The following is a 19,131-nucleotide window of genomic DNA, read 5'->3' on the forward strand; positions in this document are numbered from 1 at the left end:
TCGCACTCGGCTCTACTATTTGTGGCATAATTACTCAAACTTCATCTGTTCTAATAACGGTGGCGGCACCAAGTGCCCTGCCCCTGGCATCCTCATGAAATACTATCATGAATTTTTCATGGAGGGATAAAATAGTTGGGATTTATTTATACATAAATTAGTGAGGCACAGAAACAACGCTGGGCTAGAAAATACATTCCATTCACTTTAAGTATTGCGGAAATGCTAATACAAGCACAGGATGGTGGAGAATTACCAAGTTTGCAGGTTGTGTGCTTCCGTTGATAAGGCTATTGTCTCTGTGGCACATTACAAGTGTTATAAATGAAAAGCATATCATAAGACACAGCACCTGTCCTCAGGCCACCTTTACTTCAAGCACTTGTTATTTATCATTATGAAGACACATTTTCCTTTAGTCGATTTAAAATTAATCTTTCCATAATATGGTGAGAGGTTATTTAAAAAAATATTCCTCAAATACATCTCACTTAATCATGCAAGGTCATAAAATCTGCATGTATAATAAAAACAGAAGATTTTTTTGTTAATGAGTTATATAATATGAATAATATGTATAATTTACACAGCACAAGGGATCATTATGAACAAGTTGAAGCACATTTTAAAGCAAAAGGCTCAAACTAAACACAAACTTTCCTGGCTTTTATATTACTTTTTGATATCATTTTTGATTTCATGTTTTCCCCCCTTTTTTGAATGTAATACTTGCCATCCTTTTTCCTACAATAGTTTGGCTAAAGCACCTTCTTATGCAACTGCTAAATGTAAAAAAGGGACAAATTAACCATTAAAACAAAGCCTGAAAGTTGCTTTTGCATGTCATAACATAAATGTACAAAATGTTTTTTTTTTTTTAAACATTTCAATCAGCAAAAAAAGTAATTATTTATGTATTATTTATTATTTTTATCTTAAAAATTTAGGATAAAAATTAAGATACATTTATTTGAGAAGTTTATTTGAAAACTTGTCTTCAAGAAATCTCTTTAAACTGGCATCAATGGCAAATTAAGTCTTATCATTCACAATTTTGGTTCTGAAGAAGAGGCTGAAAACGTATCTTTTCTCCCAGGAGTTTTTAATTTAGTCTTAGTTCTCTGTTATTGTAGTATATTGTCTACTATGTTGTTTTATTCTGTTTTTATTTTATTTTATTTTATTTTATTTTATTTTATGTATTATTACTATTATTATCTTTCTAAACTCTGTGCAGCACTTTGGTCAGCTTTGCTGTTTTTAAATGTGCTATATAAATAAAATTGACTTACTTTACTTACTTTTGAGGTAAAAAAAAAAAAAAAAAACTAAAGATGTTTACATATTTTACCAGAAAACAAAAATACTGAATATTAATACTTGCAGTGCAGGACTTGAGTTTACATGCACATTCCCTTCCCTCCAAAACTTCACTGGATTGGGAGGAAAATGTCATTTACATACTCATTAGGAGGCCCCTGATTAAAGTGTGATGGCTCCGCCCCCATCTTGCTGGCTGGAGGTGCGAGGCCATCCGTCTCATTGGCGAATCTTCAAGGTCTGTGTGCTTCAATAGGCAACCCGAGGCACCGCCCTGTTTTGTCCTTTAACAGAGTGCCCTATTCAAGCAGCCCCATCCACATTTACCACCGCCCTCAAAGATGTGACATGACTCTCAATACCTTCGCCTCATTGTCTAAGAACGCTGAACCTTACACAAGAGGGCGCAGATCCGCACTCTACCATCTCCTCCTACCCTCACGGCATTGGATGTACCACAGCCGTCTCTCTCTCTCACTTCACATTCCAGCACAACCTTTTCTCCCAACACCATATTCACCATCAGAAAAACAGAGCCAGTGTAGCATGGGGGTGAACACCCCGCTCTGTAGGCCTGAATAAGGGTAGTGCATGAGTTTTTTTCTAGAGGAGTGTGTGTGCCCAGGACATGCAAATAAGGAGCCCTTTGAAGATTCACAGCTGTGCCGTCTGAACACATTTACTTTAGGTTAGAAAAACAGGATGAGAAATGAAACAACAGGTCAGTGTCTAATGCATAACTCTAACAATGTGGTTGCACTACAACACCGGGATAAAAGCATCATCGCATGCACAGTAAAGGCTTATATGTGGATATGAGTGATGGCTTTCATTTAAGAAGGCCATTTTGAGTGAACCCAAATGCCTCAGCGAGTTACGAAACACCCAACAAAAAGAGAAATGACATGACCAACTGAGGCACTACCGCACCGCAGAGCTTCTTTGATATAGGTTTGAGTGCCCTTTTAAACATAAATCTCAATATATTTGATTAGATTTTTTTTTTTTTTTTTTTAAAGGGGGAAAATATATTCATTATATTTTCTGATAAAAACTTCTCACAATTTAGCTTTTTTTTTTTTTCATCTGGTTTCAAATGCATCTTTTTACTGGAAAACCAAACGAAAAGTTCTCAATAAGAAAACTATTTTACAGACACAAAGTGTTCATTTTTACAATATTTTTTTTGTTTTTTTATAGTATTTGACAAAATATCTTTATAAAAAAATAATTATTAATATAGAGTAATAATAATGTAAAAACAATACTCTTAATTTAATAAGAATGTACTTTTCTACTTCTGCTTTTTACACTTTTATTTATATCTTGCACACTGTAAACCCAAATAAGTTGGGCTAACTCAAAAAATTGGAGGTAATTAGTTACATCAATTTTTTTAGTTCTGATGTTCCCAATTTTAAGTAAGCAGAACTGTCAAGTTTTGAGTTTGTAGTACTAATGCATGATAATTATTCCTAACTTGAAGTACTGAGTTTGCTAACTCATACATTTTGATAGCAATTAATATAAAATATTTTAAAAAAATTAATATAAAAATTAATTTTGAGTTCTTACAAATCAAATGAGTTATTTGCTTCGCTGTAAACCAGAAAATTCAGATAATGCCAACTTGCTAATTTGCTAACATGTTAACAATAGCATGGTATAACACTTACTGAATGAGTACAGCAACTTTAAACATGTAACTTACTCTCAAACTAACCAGCATGCGCCAAATGTCACCATGATGGAAACTCTCCAAAAACCCACATTAACAGAAACTCTACTAAATTAGCAAAACAAAACATTAAATCACTACTAAATCTCCCTTACTATTAATCTTGCACAAAAAAACATTATGTAACACTTAATTTTAGCCCTACCCCTTTCGAGTGCCATGGGAAAAGCATGCTAGGAAACATAAATCCTAGCCCAGTTTCAGTTAAACTTAAGTTCATCTAACTTAAAATAAATGAGTACATACAACTCAAAACAATGAAACAGTTCTGTTTACTTGAAATATGTCAGTGCTGTGAACTCAAGAGAAAAAGAAAGTTGTAAATACTCATAACAGTTAATCTAACTGAACTAATTTGTTCAATTTAAGTTTGTCCTACTAATTAAGTATTTTGAGCATTAGGGTTTACAGTGCGGCATTTCGCCTCATCTTTGTTATCATTGACCAATTTAAAAAATCTTTTGTTAATGAACATTTTTGTCAGTCACTTTGTATCAAGATTAACAATCGGTACAAATGCCTGCTGTAAGTCAAGTGAAATCTTTTTTCTTTAAAAAGGCATTTCCCGCTGGGTTTCATTGCTGTAGTCTCCTTCCAGTGTCTATATGTCACAAATTAGCCCACCAGTGACAAAGACTGCATAAATAATTAAATCTGGGCAAATTGCAGAGGGAAATTAATCATGAGTGGGTAGGATGAAATCAGCCCACATTCATCAAACTCTGAGGTCAGAGAGTTGAAATTTGCACCTAGGGCGACCGCTGAGTGATCATATCAAAAAGAAGACGCTTAGCATTGCTTTTCTTCATTTTGATCTCCAGTCTGGAGCATCCTTTTCCTAAGGCCCCAGTCATCCCACGAGAACCGAAATATGAAATATGTAGCACGCCGCAGAGCTGCCGCCGTGATCCTGCGAGCCTCTGTCAGATCATTAGAATAAATGAGAGCAGCAGCCACCATTGTGCTCATGAATTTCCATCTGTTGAGCCGGATGCTGTTTCATAATCACCACAGAGTATTTGTGAACACTGAACATATTTCTAACCAAAACAAAACCAGACCAGAATCTAAACAGCTCTTGTTTTCAGCTGCTATTTGTTCACGTCGGGAACTTCCTGTTTTATTGGTTACAGCTGAGGAGGGCAGTCACCTCTTGACCACAGGGGTCTCTGTCCAAAACAGCTGTAACAATGTCTACTGAATGCATTCACACAGAGCGCTCTCACGGCATTGTCTGTTGACAGGGAGCAGAGACCTCTGTCTCGTCAATGCGGAGGGTGGCGGCTCGGATGTTTGCATTTTGGATGTAGACTGACCAGTGTACCTTCCAGTGCAAATGTGTCTGAATTCTGTGTGTAGAGTGACGTATTACTGATCTCTGAGGATGGGAAGAGAGACCACAGATGGGAAATATGGGGAGAATTTGTGATCACTCATACTTTCATGTGTTACAAGGGGTCATTCATCTAGAAGTGATTATTCTGTCATGACTTACTCACCCTCATTTTGTTCCAGACCTGTGTGACTTTCCTCATCACGTGGAATACAAAGAAGGTATTCTGCAGAATGCTTTAACTGTTTTTGGCCACACACTGAAAGTCAATGGGATCCAATGTTGTTTTGGACCATACTGATTTTCATTCGTGTTCCACAGAAGATTACATCTTTTAATCTTTCAGGACTATTCCTTTAATACCTTTAATGATTTTTTTTTTAATATAATTTGAGGTCAATTGGCCTCTTCTTTAAAGGATTAGTTCACTTTAAAATGAAAATTACCTTATGATTTACTTACTCTCAAGCCATTCTAGGTGTATTTGACTTTCTTCTTTCTGATGAATACAATCGGAGTTATATTAAAAATCACCCTGATGCTCCGAAACTTAATAATGGCAGTGCACGGAAACCACCTGTTTGAAGCTTGAAAAAAAGTGCATACATCCATCATAAACGTACTCCACATGGCGCCGGGGGGTTAAGAAAGGCCTTCTGAAGCAAAGCGATGCGTTTGCATGCGTTTTGGCAAAGCGAGGCCTTGGAGTACGTTTATGATGGATGGATGCACTTTTTTGAGCTTCAAACAGGTGGTTTCCGTGCACTGCCATTATAAAGCTTGGGAGCATCAGGGTGATTATTAATATAACTCCGATTGTATTTGTCTGAAAGAAGAAAGTCATATACACCTACTGTAGGATGGCTTGAGGGTGAGTAAATCATGGGGTAATTTTTTTTTTTACTTTAAAGTGAACTAATCGTTTAAGAGAAAAGTATCTAACTGGGTTCCTGATGGTGATTTGGGCTCTGAAATGGGTCAGGACCTTCAAAAGATTGCCCATTTTTTACACAGCCTCTACAGGTCTTGATAGCCACATGAAAACATTCTGTATAATGCCAAGGTAAAATGCGATAGAAAAAAAAAAAAATCAGGCATGACCCTTTTTCAAGGAAATTCTCAAGGTGGTTCATTGTAGAGCCGCACAATGAAAAGTTAATCTTAAATGTTCTTATCTTGGCCATACAAAAATCTCTGAAATGGCACCAGAAAGAAGGCTGTGACAGTCGTATTAATCTCTCAGTTTATGTTTACCTGTATTGCTTTTCATGTATTTATTCTATGGCATGCACTGATTTATTACCAAAATTCCTCATACATTTTCAGAGGCTAAATGAAAGAAGCCCAGTTGTATAATCTGCTAGAGCTGTCTATGCAAAAGTTACACACCAAAAATTTTGACCAATAATAGTAATAATGATACTTTACTTTGTAATAAAGACTAATAATAAAGCTGTGTGTAATACTACTGTTCAAAAGTTTTGATATTTAAAAATATAATTTATTACTGTTATGGCAAAGCTGAATTTTCAACAGCCATTACTCCAGTCTTTAGTGTCACATGATCCCTCAGAACTCATTCTATCATACCGATTTGGTGCTCAAAAATATTTATTTTTATCATTGCTAAAAACTATTGTGCTGCTTAATTTTTTTTTTGGTTGTTGTTGTCGAAACCGTGATACATTTATTTTCAGGATTCTTTAATAAAAAGTTCAAAAGAACATTTTTTAGAAACAGCAAAAGACGCATTTTAATTTTTACAAAATATACTGTCACTTTTGGTCAATTCAGTGTATTCTTGCTGAATAAAAGTCTTTCAAAAATCTAACTGACACCAAACTTATGAACAGTAGTAGCCTATATAATTAGCCTCTAATACACAACAGATGACAACCTAGAAAAAGTAGCTGCTAGCCATCCTAATACAATTGTATCAGGTATAAAAAACAAAAATGACAATACATCAAGCATTTCCCCACACTTGAGTCCATGCATGAACTTGGACCACAAATCTATGAAGCAAATCAGACTGAGCAGTGACTGGAATCCTCTGTGGCATTAAATTCTTATCCTTTCCATTCCATCAGTGTACTTTATGTACTTGCATGACACAAAAACAAAGATCAACAAAGACAGAGAAGGGAGTTGTGAGACCGATTCCATTGAGAAATGGAGGCAGGATGCCATTTTGAGTGTGTGGTTGAATGCAAGTGAGTGGAGTGGATAAATAGTAGGGATGATGGAGACTTGAGATAGACGGAGACAGATTCCTCAAACTAATTTACTCCTGCAAGACCCATCTATTTACATTCCGGACCTATCAAACCCAAGGGCTCTCTCATTCATGGCTCCTTAGCAAATTGAACTCTCCTTTCCCATAGCTCCTCATCCACATACATAACATCACATCATTCCTCAGTGACCCTGAGGTCACGCTTCTAGTCGTGTTCCATCTCCAGAAGTTCTGGGCCTCTGATGTGTCAGATCTAAGCTTCTCAACATTCTGAGACCCTTGGGTATATCATACCCAATCATTCAGAAGTTTAGACACACCAGTTTGTTCTTTATTTTTACTACTTTCCACATGTTAGAGAAAAAGTAAAGTCATTGAAAATATGAAATTACACTAATGTAAATATAAGAACGATGCATTGATTAATTTTAAACAAATCAAAACTCTTTTATATTTATTATATAAGCTTTCCCTTAGCATACTCTGGACATACCCTCAACTTTATAAGGGTGCCATCTGCTTTCTATATAAAAAAGAAAAAAGTGCCAAATTTTTCAATAAAATAAAATAAAATAATTTATTACAATAATTCATATGTATGTAGGCACAATTTATATTTGTCTACAAAACATTTCAAGCATGTAAGCATAGGCCTTCAGATCAAATATCATTAGAAACTCATTCAAGTGTGTATAAATCTGATAGCGAAGATCCTGGAAAAATCATACCCTAATACATCCGTGTTTTTGAGAATGGAGAAATTATTCCAGTTCATTTCGCAAAAAGCATTTAGATGATGGCTGAACTTTTGTTTTTCGGAACAGCATGGTGCATGATCATCTATTTCCACATTAGAAACAGCCATAATGTAAATTAATAGCCATGAGCACATAAAAAGAATACTATAGGCTCTGAGAATGAACTGTCATTATCTTTTTGTCCTGAGCAATTGCATTAGTCAGATATGACAGATTTAATAATGTCTATGGAGGCTCTGACTGACTATATGCTGCAGCCACAGTTCTGAGAGACTAAGTTCATCTCACATTGTAAAAATGATCTGTGCAAATTTTTCATTTGCACAAATGCGTACCAAAGGGATGGGATCAACAGTCGAGAAGAAAAGAGAAGATGACAGAAGCTGTGTTCTTTTCTATTTCTCATGTAATAGAACCTACTTACAGAGTCTCAAGGAAGTGCAGAAAGAACGCAGTGTGTGGGTGGGACCCAATCACAGTACCTTGGGCTCCTTTATTGTGCCGACATAGTGACGCCAACATCATCAGATGTTCCTGATCCCATGAGACGGCTGGTCCCCCATGAGGCGGAAGCAGTGGAATCCTGCTGCTTTCGTGCATCCGTTTAGATCTCGGGAAAGAGCAGCAGCAACACAGGGTGCACAGACACCATGGACTGATCTTGTCAAAAACACTTTCTTGGGATAGACAAGTTTGGGATCCCAGGAAAAATAAGCCTAATGCTTTGATGATGGCAGTAGTAATAAAAACATGGCGCAGATAAATGCTTTTCATTTATCAATCCTGTCTATGCACCCTGGGTAGTTTCATAATACAGTTGTTGAAAATAATAATAAAAAAAGAACTTCACCAGAGACCCAGGTAAATCAAATCGCTGGTGTTCAAAGTGAGAAGATACACTAAAAGTCAAAAAGATTGGTTTTAGATTTTAAATTTCAGAACTGAAATGGAGATATGGGAATTATGGAAAGAGTTTTCCTTAACTATGAATATATATATACCGATCAGGCATAACATTATGACCACCTTCCTAGTAATGTGTTGGTCCCCGTTTTGCTGTCAAAACAGCCCTGACCCGTCAAGGCATGGACTCCACTAGACCCCTGAAGGTGTGCTGTGGTATCTGGCACCAAGATGTTAGCAACAGATCCTTTAAGTCCTGTAAGTTGTGAGGTGGGGCCTCCATGGATCGGACTTGTTTGTTCAGCACATCCCACAGATGCTCGACTGGATTGAGATCTGGGGAAATCAGAGGCCAAGTCAACCCCTCAAACTTGTTGTTATGCTTCTCAAACCATTCCTGAAACATTTTTGCTTTGTGGCAGGGAGCATTATCCTGCTGAAAGAGGCCACAGCCACCAGGGAATATCGTGTCCAGGAAAGGGTGTACGTGGTCTGGAACAATGCTTAGGTAGGTGCTATGTGTCAAAGTAACATCCATGTGGTTGGCAGCACCCAAGGTTTCCCAGCAGAACATTGCCCAAAGCATCAAACTGCCTCTGGCTTGCCTTCTTCCCATTGTGCATCCTGGTGCTATGTGTTCCCCAGGTAAGCGACGCGCACACACCCGGCCATCCATGTGATGTAAAAGAAAATGTGATTCATCAGACCAGGTCACCTTCTTTCATTGCTCCGTGGTTCAGTTCTGATGCTCACTGTTGGCGCTTTCGGCGGTGGACAGGTGTCAGCATGGGTACCCTGACTGGTCTGCAGCAATGCAGCCCCATACGCAACAAATTGCGATGCACTGTGTATTCTGACACCTTTCTGTCAAAACCAGCATTAACTTCTTGAGAAATTTGAGCTACAGTAGCTCGTCTGTTGGATCGGACCACACGGGCCAGCCTTCGCTCCCCACGCCTTGGCCGCCAATGACCCTGTCGCTGGTTCACCACTCTTCCTTCCTTGGACCACTTTTGATAGATACTGACCACTGCAGACCAGGAACACCCCACAAGAACACCTCAGTGTTTCTTGAGGAAAGAAAAGGTAGATTTTTTCAAACATTTGAATTTTTATTTACTTTATTTACTTTTGTGTTGCAAATAAATACGGTCCAAAATGTGTGTGGTACTTCAAGATTGAGGCAGGGTGGAATTATGAGGTTTTATCAACAGTTTAGCACAGTGTGTCCAATTTTTCACTGGTAGTGTATGTTTCTCTGGGCCATGGCAAATTTCCCTTATTCATAGTTTCACGGAAATGAGGACAGCAGGTGCGTACCCACGGGTCAGCGCAGTGAATAACTCAAAGGGTAAGAATCAGCTCTTTTCACCCCATCCCAGCCTGGGTAAAGTTGAAAAGGCTCGTCTGAGCTGCTGCTCTCCTCTGCCAACGGCAGCATGTTTGGCACCAAGACGTACATTTCTGAGATGAGCTGGCTTTCTGTCAGCCCCATTACACTCCTGGCAGAAAGATGTAGGATATCTCTAATGGTGTAGGGGAGAAGGACAAAAGGAGGCAGAGAGAGGTGGCACACAGGTAGAAGTCTGGACAAAAATACAGAAAGCAGGATGAAAAGATGAAGAATGTGTGAATGTGATGGGAATGAATGAATGAGACATCAGGGTGCTCAGTGACAATGGCTTACTCTAAGAATAAAATGAAAGCGTATAATAGAATCTCTAGCTGCAAGATATGATATATAGGTGCTGAAATCCTAACAAAAATTTTCATGGTTGCCGGATGGGTACCAAAGCATCTGCCAAAATACTAGTTAATGCGGCTTTTGTTATTAAAATAAAATCAGAGCAAATTTCTATAAAAGACCTAAACCACAACAGAAATCTAAAGCTTCATTGATTTCCCCATAAGATGATAATAATAAAACATTTAATTAATACACAAATTATATCTCTTTAATATCTCAATTCCCTCTAGCAAGACAGCAACGATATTAAAGGAAGAGCAAATGGAGACTTTTGCTTAAGACTCAAATGTTAAAAACAGTTGGTAAACAGTTTGTAAAACTGTGGTACATTTTTTGCAGGATTATTAAAGTTAAAAAACAGCATTTAGTTTAAATAGATTTTTGTAGCAATGTCTTTACTGTCACTTTGATCAATTTAACTGCTGAATAAAGGTATTAATTTCTTTCAACAGAACAAACAAACAAATCAAATGTTTCTCATCATTGCTCTCAAGACCAAGAACTCAAATACAGTAAGCCTCAAGATCTATGAAAGTGTGACCTTAGTAATTTTGTTTGATTTTCAACTTCATGGCTTAACTCTAGTAACACTAACTGTATAATTACAGTGTTTTGGGAATTGGTTACAATTCAGGAATACATGCTTTGTGTTGTCAGGTAAATTCTGTCACCAGCTTATTTCTTTCATTTATGGAACATCCTTTAACTTGACTCTAGTATCCAGGGTCTCATTCCTCAACCTCTTGTATGTGCCCATTTTAATATCCTCCCTCTGTGTGCTGTTTAGGCAAAGACACTCTTAAAAGCTGGCAAGGTGCTGCTCATCAATTTGGACCGTGCCTCCACTTGTGATGCTCCAGTTACTCGAAATGAAGAAAGATCGGCCTTGTTTATTCACAGTTTGAGATCGCCCAGGAGAGACACACAGGCGAAGGTGAGATGGAGGAAAATGAAATTGCACCTAATCCTCTCCACTGGGACAGCGGAGAAAACGGCAACAAATTTAGTAATGTCATTGAAACAAAACACTAGACGTAGACCTGGGAATGTGTGAATGGAGCGACTGTTTTTGTTGTGCAATCAGATGTGCATTTGGTTGTCTAAGGTGAGAGAGAATGAGTCTGACTGATACTGAAATTTTATTTTCAACCACATGCTGATTCATGCATGAAACTTTATGAGTGGTCTTCGAGTGAGAGCATCAGACAAGGCAGAGAGATTACTGGTGGAATAAAAGAGATATATGCAACCACAGCAACAGGTGGGAAAGCCACCACAGTCTCATTTCATTGCTTTATTTAAACCTCAGACAGTCCTGGCTGACCTTCATAGGGGTTTTAGCACCAAGCCAGAGTAAACTCTTGGTTCATTCACTGAGGATGGCACTTGCTCTCTGTGCCAGGCAATGCCACTTCCTATGAAGTTTGTCCAGGCGGTTTGGGGAGCTGACCCATTCATTTCAGAATCAATAACCATAAGCCAGCACTTTCTAACACCCAAAGGCTTGATAGACAGCCCTAGCCAAAAAGTTACAAAGGCCACATCAAGCAGGAATCGTGATCTAGTAGAAGAGAGTGAACATAATTAAAAACTGTAGGTCTGTATCTTACCTGAATTAGTGAAATGTTGTTTAGATTTAGTCTGAAGAGGTAGTTTCTGCAGATAAAATGAAAGAGAGATAGCAAAAGGTTAGTTTGTTATAATCTATCCACCGGAAAGTTTCCATAAAATGACATTTCATTCAATGTCACTTTCAATGAAAATATGGCAAGGGAAATGAAAAATAATGTGAGGTGTCAGACTACTAGTGAAAATGGTTTTGTTTTGCATTTTTCTTGTTTAATAAAATAACTTTCATTACAGTTTCTATTACCAGCATTACAATTTTAAACACAAATTAAAATATGTAGTGACCAAACAATAAAGCAAAATAAACATAAAAAAATAAATAAATAAGAGTAGCAAATTTATAGGGGGGAAAAAATTATATAAGATAAAGTTTTTACCTCGCTCCCACTATAAGTTCATTCCTGGTGAGGTCAAGGGTCAGCTGGGAGTAGTCCCTTACACCAGGATGGGAGAAAGTAGAGATCAAAGGACTTAGAGCTGAAAGACAAAAGAAAAAAACAGGTATATTAGTGATACAGTAATCACTAATTTCATTTGACAAACTTTGAAAGTTTAGATATATCAGAGCATAATTCCATTAAAGAACCCATGGTTTAGCCTCACAGATGGATTAAGCAAAATGAGTTAGGCAATGGAGGTCACTAATCCAGGAAAACGATTGTAGTTTCTTCCCATGAGTTCCCAAGAACATGTGAGGAGGACCAGAGAGCTCTGCTCAAAGCTAGTTGGGCCTCTTCAAGGATACTGATCCTAATTCAACATGACACTTAGTCAAAACTCTGCTTACCCAAGAAATCTCAGAACATAAAAGCGCTGTTTGATACAAAGTTTCAGAAAATCAAAACAATTTGCCCTGGCAGACTCTTACAGAACAGACTGGGTCTATTGATGTGGAATTACATGAGACAGAAAGAGCATTATGTAAATATAAAAACCACTTGATCTATTGTTAACCTTAATGTGGCTTAGTAAATGGGATTTCACTGTAAAAGGAACCAAAAGATTTGTTATCCTTCCATACAGAATAGGATTTCTCAGCAGTATTCTGGATACGACATGTCCAGCTAAAATTCAGAAATCCTTCACTAATATTACATAATTTTGTTTTCAAATAGTTTGTACTCCAAAGGTTTATATTACAGTACATGTCAGGCTCAAGTTTCACTTTCCTAAGAAGTGATGAAAGCGCAGCTTTTACCATTCATGACCAATTTGTCTTAAGCTACAAAAATAATTCAAAACCAACGTACTTCACAAAATGAAACTTCCAAAAAAAATAAATAAAAAATAATAATAATTATAAACATTTAATATATGGGAATGCATATACTAAAATAAAATGTTAATTGTTAATTGTATATGTTAACTGAAATGTAAGTTACTTTGGATAAAAGCATTCACAAAATGCATAACATAGTCAAGCACACGTAATAAATTAATTTGCATCTAGAAAGGCCGCTAGAAAGATTTTTCCCTGAAAATAAAAAATTAAGTAAGCAAATAAATATGCAAGTACATAAAAATTAAACAAATTATCATTTAATATTATTTATTAACTTATAAAGTTTTTCCTTTTTTCATTTTTCACGTACAGATGACAATGTTGTCAAAACAATCAAGATGCAAAAACGACTAAACACGCTGTATTATGCATGCCAAGCCAGTAGTTGGTGATGACACTTTGTAAATTGGAAATTTAGAAATTAGAAATACTAAATTTAAAAATAAAATTATTAATGCTAAGTGAATACAGTCGCAATACAGTGTGCACTGAGGTGCATACAAACACAGCTGCAGCTTTCTCACACCAGAGGTCAATGCAGAGGTGAAACTGGTTTCTATTATCAAGACATCCATAAATACCACTTCATACAGTCCGAATCTGTCATAGGGGATGGAGTCATCCAGATGCTGGGGTCATTCAAAACAATCAGTTATTCACATGGGAAAACGAATCACATGAATGAGAGAATATTTTTGCAGAGAACTGATAGGAAACGATGTATTAAAAAAAATTGCTCCTGTTATGCAATTAAATTAATATATAAACAAACTAAATTACTGGGACCATATGGCTATATTATTCAGGCATTATTTATGGAAAATAATGACAGGGCAACAAACACAATCTGTACTATAGGCTTACCCCATCCACAAGCATCCATCACACCCGTGTTAAAATGTGGTTATGGCCTTTGATCACTCTAATAGAACATGTTCAAAAAGAATCATAGAACGTTTTATTGGCTATCATACATCAAGAACAGCAGCCTTACAGACAGTGATTAATAACTGAGAGGAACAAGACAGGGTCTTTTTTATTTTATATATATATATATATATATATATATATATATATATATATATATATATAGCTTATATATAAGCTTGAAGCTTATGGAGTATGGAGTTTATTGATTGTTACTGTAGGTCAGTGAGACAGCTCACAGTCTATAATGCAATACAGGGGTTTTCAACCTTTTATGTCAGCAAACCACTATGACCCATGTCATTTACTTGAAGGTTAGGGCTTTATTTACACCATAATGAACGGTTGCAAGTTTATTTATAGGTTGTTTCATTTATGAAAGGTCAATACATTATATATATATACATATATATATACATTATGCATAAATAAAATGGGTAATCATTTTGGCTGCATTCACAGAACGTCAATTTTGGGATTGACAGCCGCATTTATTTACAGGTGTGAGTCTCGAATTGTCCCGTTCACACAGCAACTTACAGTAGCGCCTCCAATACCATGAACATGCAAGCCCGTATTCTCTTACCATTAACCATAGCGACAGTGACCAAAGTAAAATCAAAGATGGCAACGTTCATAAAAATGACAAGTCTCATCACTTAAAATGACAAGAGTCCAATCGAGCTGAGAGTTCATCTGTCAAATCTTTACTAACTGACAGAAGTGTTTATATCTGAATGCAGAGCAGAGCATTTGAGTCGTGCATAGCACACAAAACTGACAAGAGAAGCTCCAGCAACAATGACTAGACCTAAAACCCTCATATCACTGTCGCTATAAGACAAGTTAGACACACGTTTGTGATAGTGTAGTGCGGCTACAAATGGTAGACATGCATTTGTGCAGCACAGAGTTGCTCTCTCACACTGTTTGACATAACAGACAACTAGTTGTCCAGTCTGGTTCCATTCACACAGTGTGTTTTCCGAGAATGCAGTTGTGAGTCCTGAAAATTTACGGGTGTGAGTTCGGTTATAAATTTGCGGTTGTCATTCCCATAAAAAATTGAACTGTGTGTGAACGTAACCGTATTGAGAACTGAATTACAGTTCTGACAGCCGTATTCTGCTGCTGTGTGAACATGGCCTTTGTGATTTTTGATGTTAGCAGTTTTTGTTATTTTGAATGATTTTGAACTCCCAGATTTAGAAACCCATATATTATACCCTACATATAACTGACACAAACTTACTCTAAATATAGCTAGCTAGCATGCATGTTCTTCCTTGAATAAGACTAGTAATTCTGGTCACCATATATGTGGGATCCATAGAAAACCAAGGCTTTTTAACTACCGCAACCAGCTAACCTTGGTCAATCAGCTTCATAAGAAAAACAAACTAGTTGACCAGCATTTTCTGCCATGTTAGACCAGAAAAAAAAAAACACTCTAAAAAAAAAATGGAAATGGACAAACCCAGCGATTGGGTTGTTTTAACCCAGCAGTTGGGTTAAATGTTTGCCCAACCTGCTGGGTAGTTTTACTTAACTCAACTATTGTTTAAAAATTACAGTATTGCTTACTTAAAATGAACCCAAAATATCTTGAAAATTAACATTTATTAATATGTTTAATAAATGAACATTTTAATTTCATTTTAGATTCATTTTAAGTCAGCCATATAGTCATTTTCAAACAATAGTTGGGTTAAATAAAACTACCCAGCAGGTTGGGCAAACATTTAACCCAACAGTTGTTTTTAACCCAGCATTTTTTAGAGTGCAGAATGGACTTGCTAGGATCACCATGAAAATCTATTCCAGTTTTAGCCAGGTCCTGCGGGGCATGAAATGAGTGTGAATGCTTCATAAACAAAGCATAAAACAGGTGCACTGACAAACCGCATAGATTGTGCAGGTTGAAGGATGATCATGATAACCTCTGAGTCAGTCTAAACCACACCAGAGTTAAACATCAGGTGCAGAATAAAAAAGCTGATCTTTGCAAAAGCAAACAAACAGACTCAGCTGTTCAGCTGTATGTCCTCCAGGGCTCAAATACATTACCCACTAAACCCTCATAACATAAATAGCTTCAACTTCCCTTCATAGTGATTTTTAAGAAAAACAACAAAATGTGTGTGCACCACCACATTGAGTGATGAGGTTATCCGAATGTTTGTTTTTACTTAGCTTACAGAAGTTGTGATCGTAAAGTGCCCTTTCTGATGGACTTCTAAGCCTCTGTGAGTTTTATATAAACGGTGGTTTTATATGCACCGACAGCTTCCACACATCATCAAGTCTGCCTGACGTCCAGCAATCCATATGCAATAAAAAGGGATAAATACGAGGGCCAGGCCAGAAAGCGTTGATGGACGATTATTGCATTTTCCTCACCAAACACGGAGAGGAAGAGATTAATGCGTTAGCCAGCAGATCCGAGGGACAAGAACAGGTTCAACAGTCTGCATCCAAGACGCTCCTGAGGACATAAATCATAATCATTATGTTTTTTGTTCTCAGAGATTTGCAACTGACTGGTTCTTAATGCTCCACGCAGAGAGGAAGACGAAAGGGGTGGTTTTGGCCACGCTGCTGCAGGTATTGATTGCAAGACTGCTGTTGTTATGCTACAAATCACACAAATGCTAGCTAATAACAGGCCCAGATGGAAATGGCAGACTTATACGGCAATATATATATTGGTGGAAATGTGGTCAATTTAAATATGAATTTAAACAGGGCTGAGTGTACAAGACTTTTATTGGTAGCTGAAAGCATAATCAAATTTGCCAAAATATTTTATTAATGAACACACAAGGGAGGATGTGTAGAACTACGAATGATGTGAGTTCAGATTCTGCAGAAATATACCAAACTTTCGTCAGTCACAGAGTTCATATTTCACATGCACAATACTTAAACTAATTATGTTTAATAATCTGACAAAGTGTAAGGTTATGGACACATATTGAACAATTTCTGAACTTCACCCAATCAAAACACAATTTAACACAATTTAACGATCGTATCATATACAATGCTATATATATATACACATACATACAGTATATATATATATATATATATATATATATATATATATAAACAATTACTAAAGATTTTAAAAAGAAAAAAGCTGACTTCAAGATGTCATAACATTCAAAAAATGCTGTAAACATTAAAATTGTTACAAATATTCTGAATGCACTTTTGCCCCTCTGAGGGAAAAGTTTAGTTCAGTAATCAGAACTGTCATGCATCACTGCACATAAAAAAATGTAGATGATTAAAATTATTGAAACAAGGATCACAAAACTTCAACGCTATGCAAATGAAAAGCCATTAATGCTAATCCACAAACAGCAATATCATGGGTTTTCAACATTGCCCTTGTATGTTTCTTTTTAATTATTATGTAAAACATAAATAAATAAATAAAGCACAAGTTCTATCTATGTTTGTTGAATTCATTGCTTTAAGCTAATTACTAAATATAAAAACAATTAAACTGCAATATCCGTAATGTGGTTAGGGAGTAGATTTTGGAATATTTTATGCAGTGTGAGGCTAAAAAAGTTATCAATGAGAAATACTTTCCAAAAGAAACAAGGTAATCCAATAACCTAAGAGAGCCAGTCCTCTCTCAAATCAATATGAGAAAGTGAATATGGATCAGCATTGACTGCTGTAGGCCCAGCTCTTCTGTAAAGCAGATGGGTTCACAAAGCACAACATGTAAGCACTAGTACTGTCCTGCGAGAGACAGTCATCTAGACCATATTTTGCATCTCTTCGCTCAAAAGACTGGCCCATCTCTCATCTGAGCTCAGAGAATCTTATCAGAAGATACAGGCCGGAGCTTATCTGAGCACAGTCCGAATTTACTTTTGTTTTGTCTTCTGGTCTCCTTCCCTATGCCTGCCGTGAGATTTCCGTGCTGTTGTATCCCCTGTTGTCACTGCATGAGCAGAGAGAGCCACAGAAACCTAAATCCTCTTACGCAGACTGAACTCTGATTATAAAAATAGGAAGACAATGAGCACCCCAAGAAATGCCACAGCACAACAAGAGAGGACAGACGGGGGTAAGGGCACTCTGGGGATGAGGCCGTAAATCAAGGGCCGGTTCAACTCAGGCAAAGATCTGAAAGAGTACCTTTCACAAAGCCAATGAGAGAAACCTGGGCTGGCAATTTTAAATGGCCATTGAAGCGTAGCACGTCAGCGTCTAAAATGGACAGGAAAGGGCAAGTAGAAGCGGAAGGGCCGCTGCTATCAGTTCAAACCACTAACTAAGTTCCATTTCATTCACAGTTAGCAAACATAAACAAGCGCTCCAACTGAACCCAAAGGTTAGGCTCACTTGCAAACACCGACAACACCCTCTACTTTCTGTGTCTGCAGAGACAGAGGGTCCAACAACATGCCAGAACAGTTCAGGCATCAGTGCCTCTGAAATCACAGACCAATTAGGTGGAGGGAGACAGCAGTAAGGGCCTGAAGTTAAAGAACAACATTGTTTCGTTTTTTTTTTTTTTTCTTTCTTCTCAAGGTCCCCTTTAAATGGAGCCGTGGTTAAACAACAGCACTATTACCCACTAGAGATTGGTTTCTGAACATGTTCTACAGACGAGACGAACAATCTCAAGACAATTACAATGGCAGGGTGAGTGGAAGGTAGACAATGGCTCTGTGGCACCACTCCTCTCGGGACAGATTACTGTAATTCCAGCCTAACGGGTTAGGACTTTGCATTAGGTTCTTGGTATTGGACATGTACGGATACACCATACCCAACATTAGATCTTAAATCGTGCTGTTGTCAATGTCTACATGGCCAATAAATTACCAAGATCCAAATCTGGTAACTATAGATGTTGGTTTTATACAACAATAACAGGAATACAGAAAGAGAGCACGTTTTTGTGTTAAAAAAAATAGACTCAGGGCAGTGGATTGAATAAAAAAACAAGGTCTAAAGACAGTTTTTTAAAAGTTTAACTTTTTTTAACCTTGAGTGCTGCATTTTAAGGACAGTGCCAGCGTGTCATGCACAAGATGCTGCAAAAGATGTGAGATGCGAGCGCAAAGATGTCTGTCTAGCGCATTTATACATAGAAAAAAATATGAAAAAGCAGCACAGCTCTTAAAGGAGATCAGGTTCTTTGATGCATGATCAATTGGTACTATATTGTTAATTGGGCAATATTTAATCGGTATGCTCATTTCAGTTATTTTTCCATTTCCATTTCC

At 37.1% G+C, this 19,131-nt stretch overlaps 1 protein-coding gene across 3 annotated transcripts in view; it reads right to left on the reverse strand.

Moving 5' to 3' along the window:
* The window catches only part of sema5ba (sema domain, seven thrombospondin repeats (type 1 and type 1-like), transmembrane domain (TM) and short cytoplasmic domain, (semaphorin) 5Ba), a 162,705-nt gene that overhangs the window by 56,979 nt on the left and 86,595 nt on the right, over positions 1-19,131 (reverse strand). For all 3 annotated transcript variants that reach the window (XM_067410196.1, XM_067410197.1, XM_067410198.1), the window contains 2 exons: positions 12,042-12,141; positions 11,646-11,691 (listed from right to left, as the gene is read on the reverse strand). In XM_067410196.1, the coding sequence (XP_067266297.1) occupies positions 11,646-11,691; positions 12,042-12,141 (146 nt within the window). The remainder of the gene's footprint in view (positions 1-11,645; positions 11,692-12,041; positions 12,142-19,131) is intronic.

This window comes from Chanodichthys erythropterus, chromosome 14 (genome assembly GCF_024489055.1).
Source record: "Chanodichthys erythropterus isolate Z2021 chromosome 14, ASM2448905v1, whole genome shotgun sequence".
Lineage (NCBI taxonomy): Eukaryota > Metazoa > Chordata > Actinopteri > Cypriniformes > Xenocyprididae > Chanodichthys > Chanodichthys erythropterus.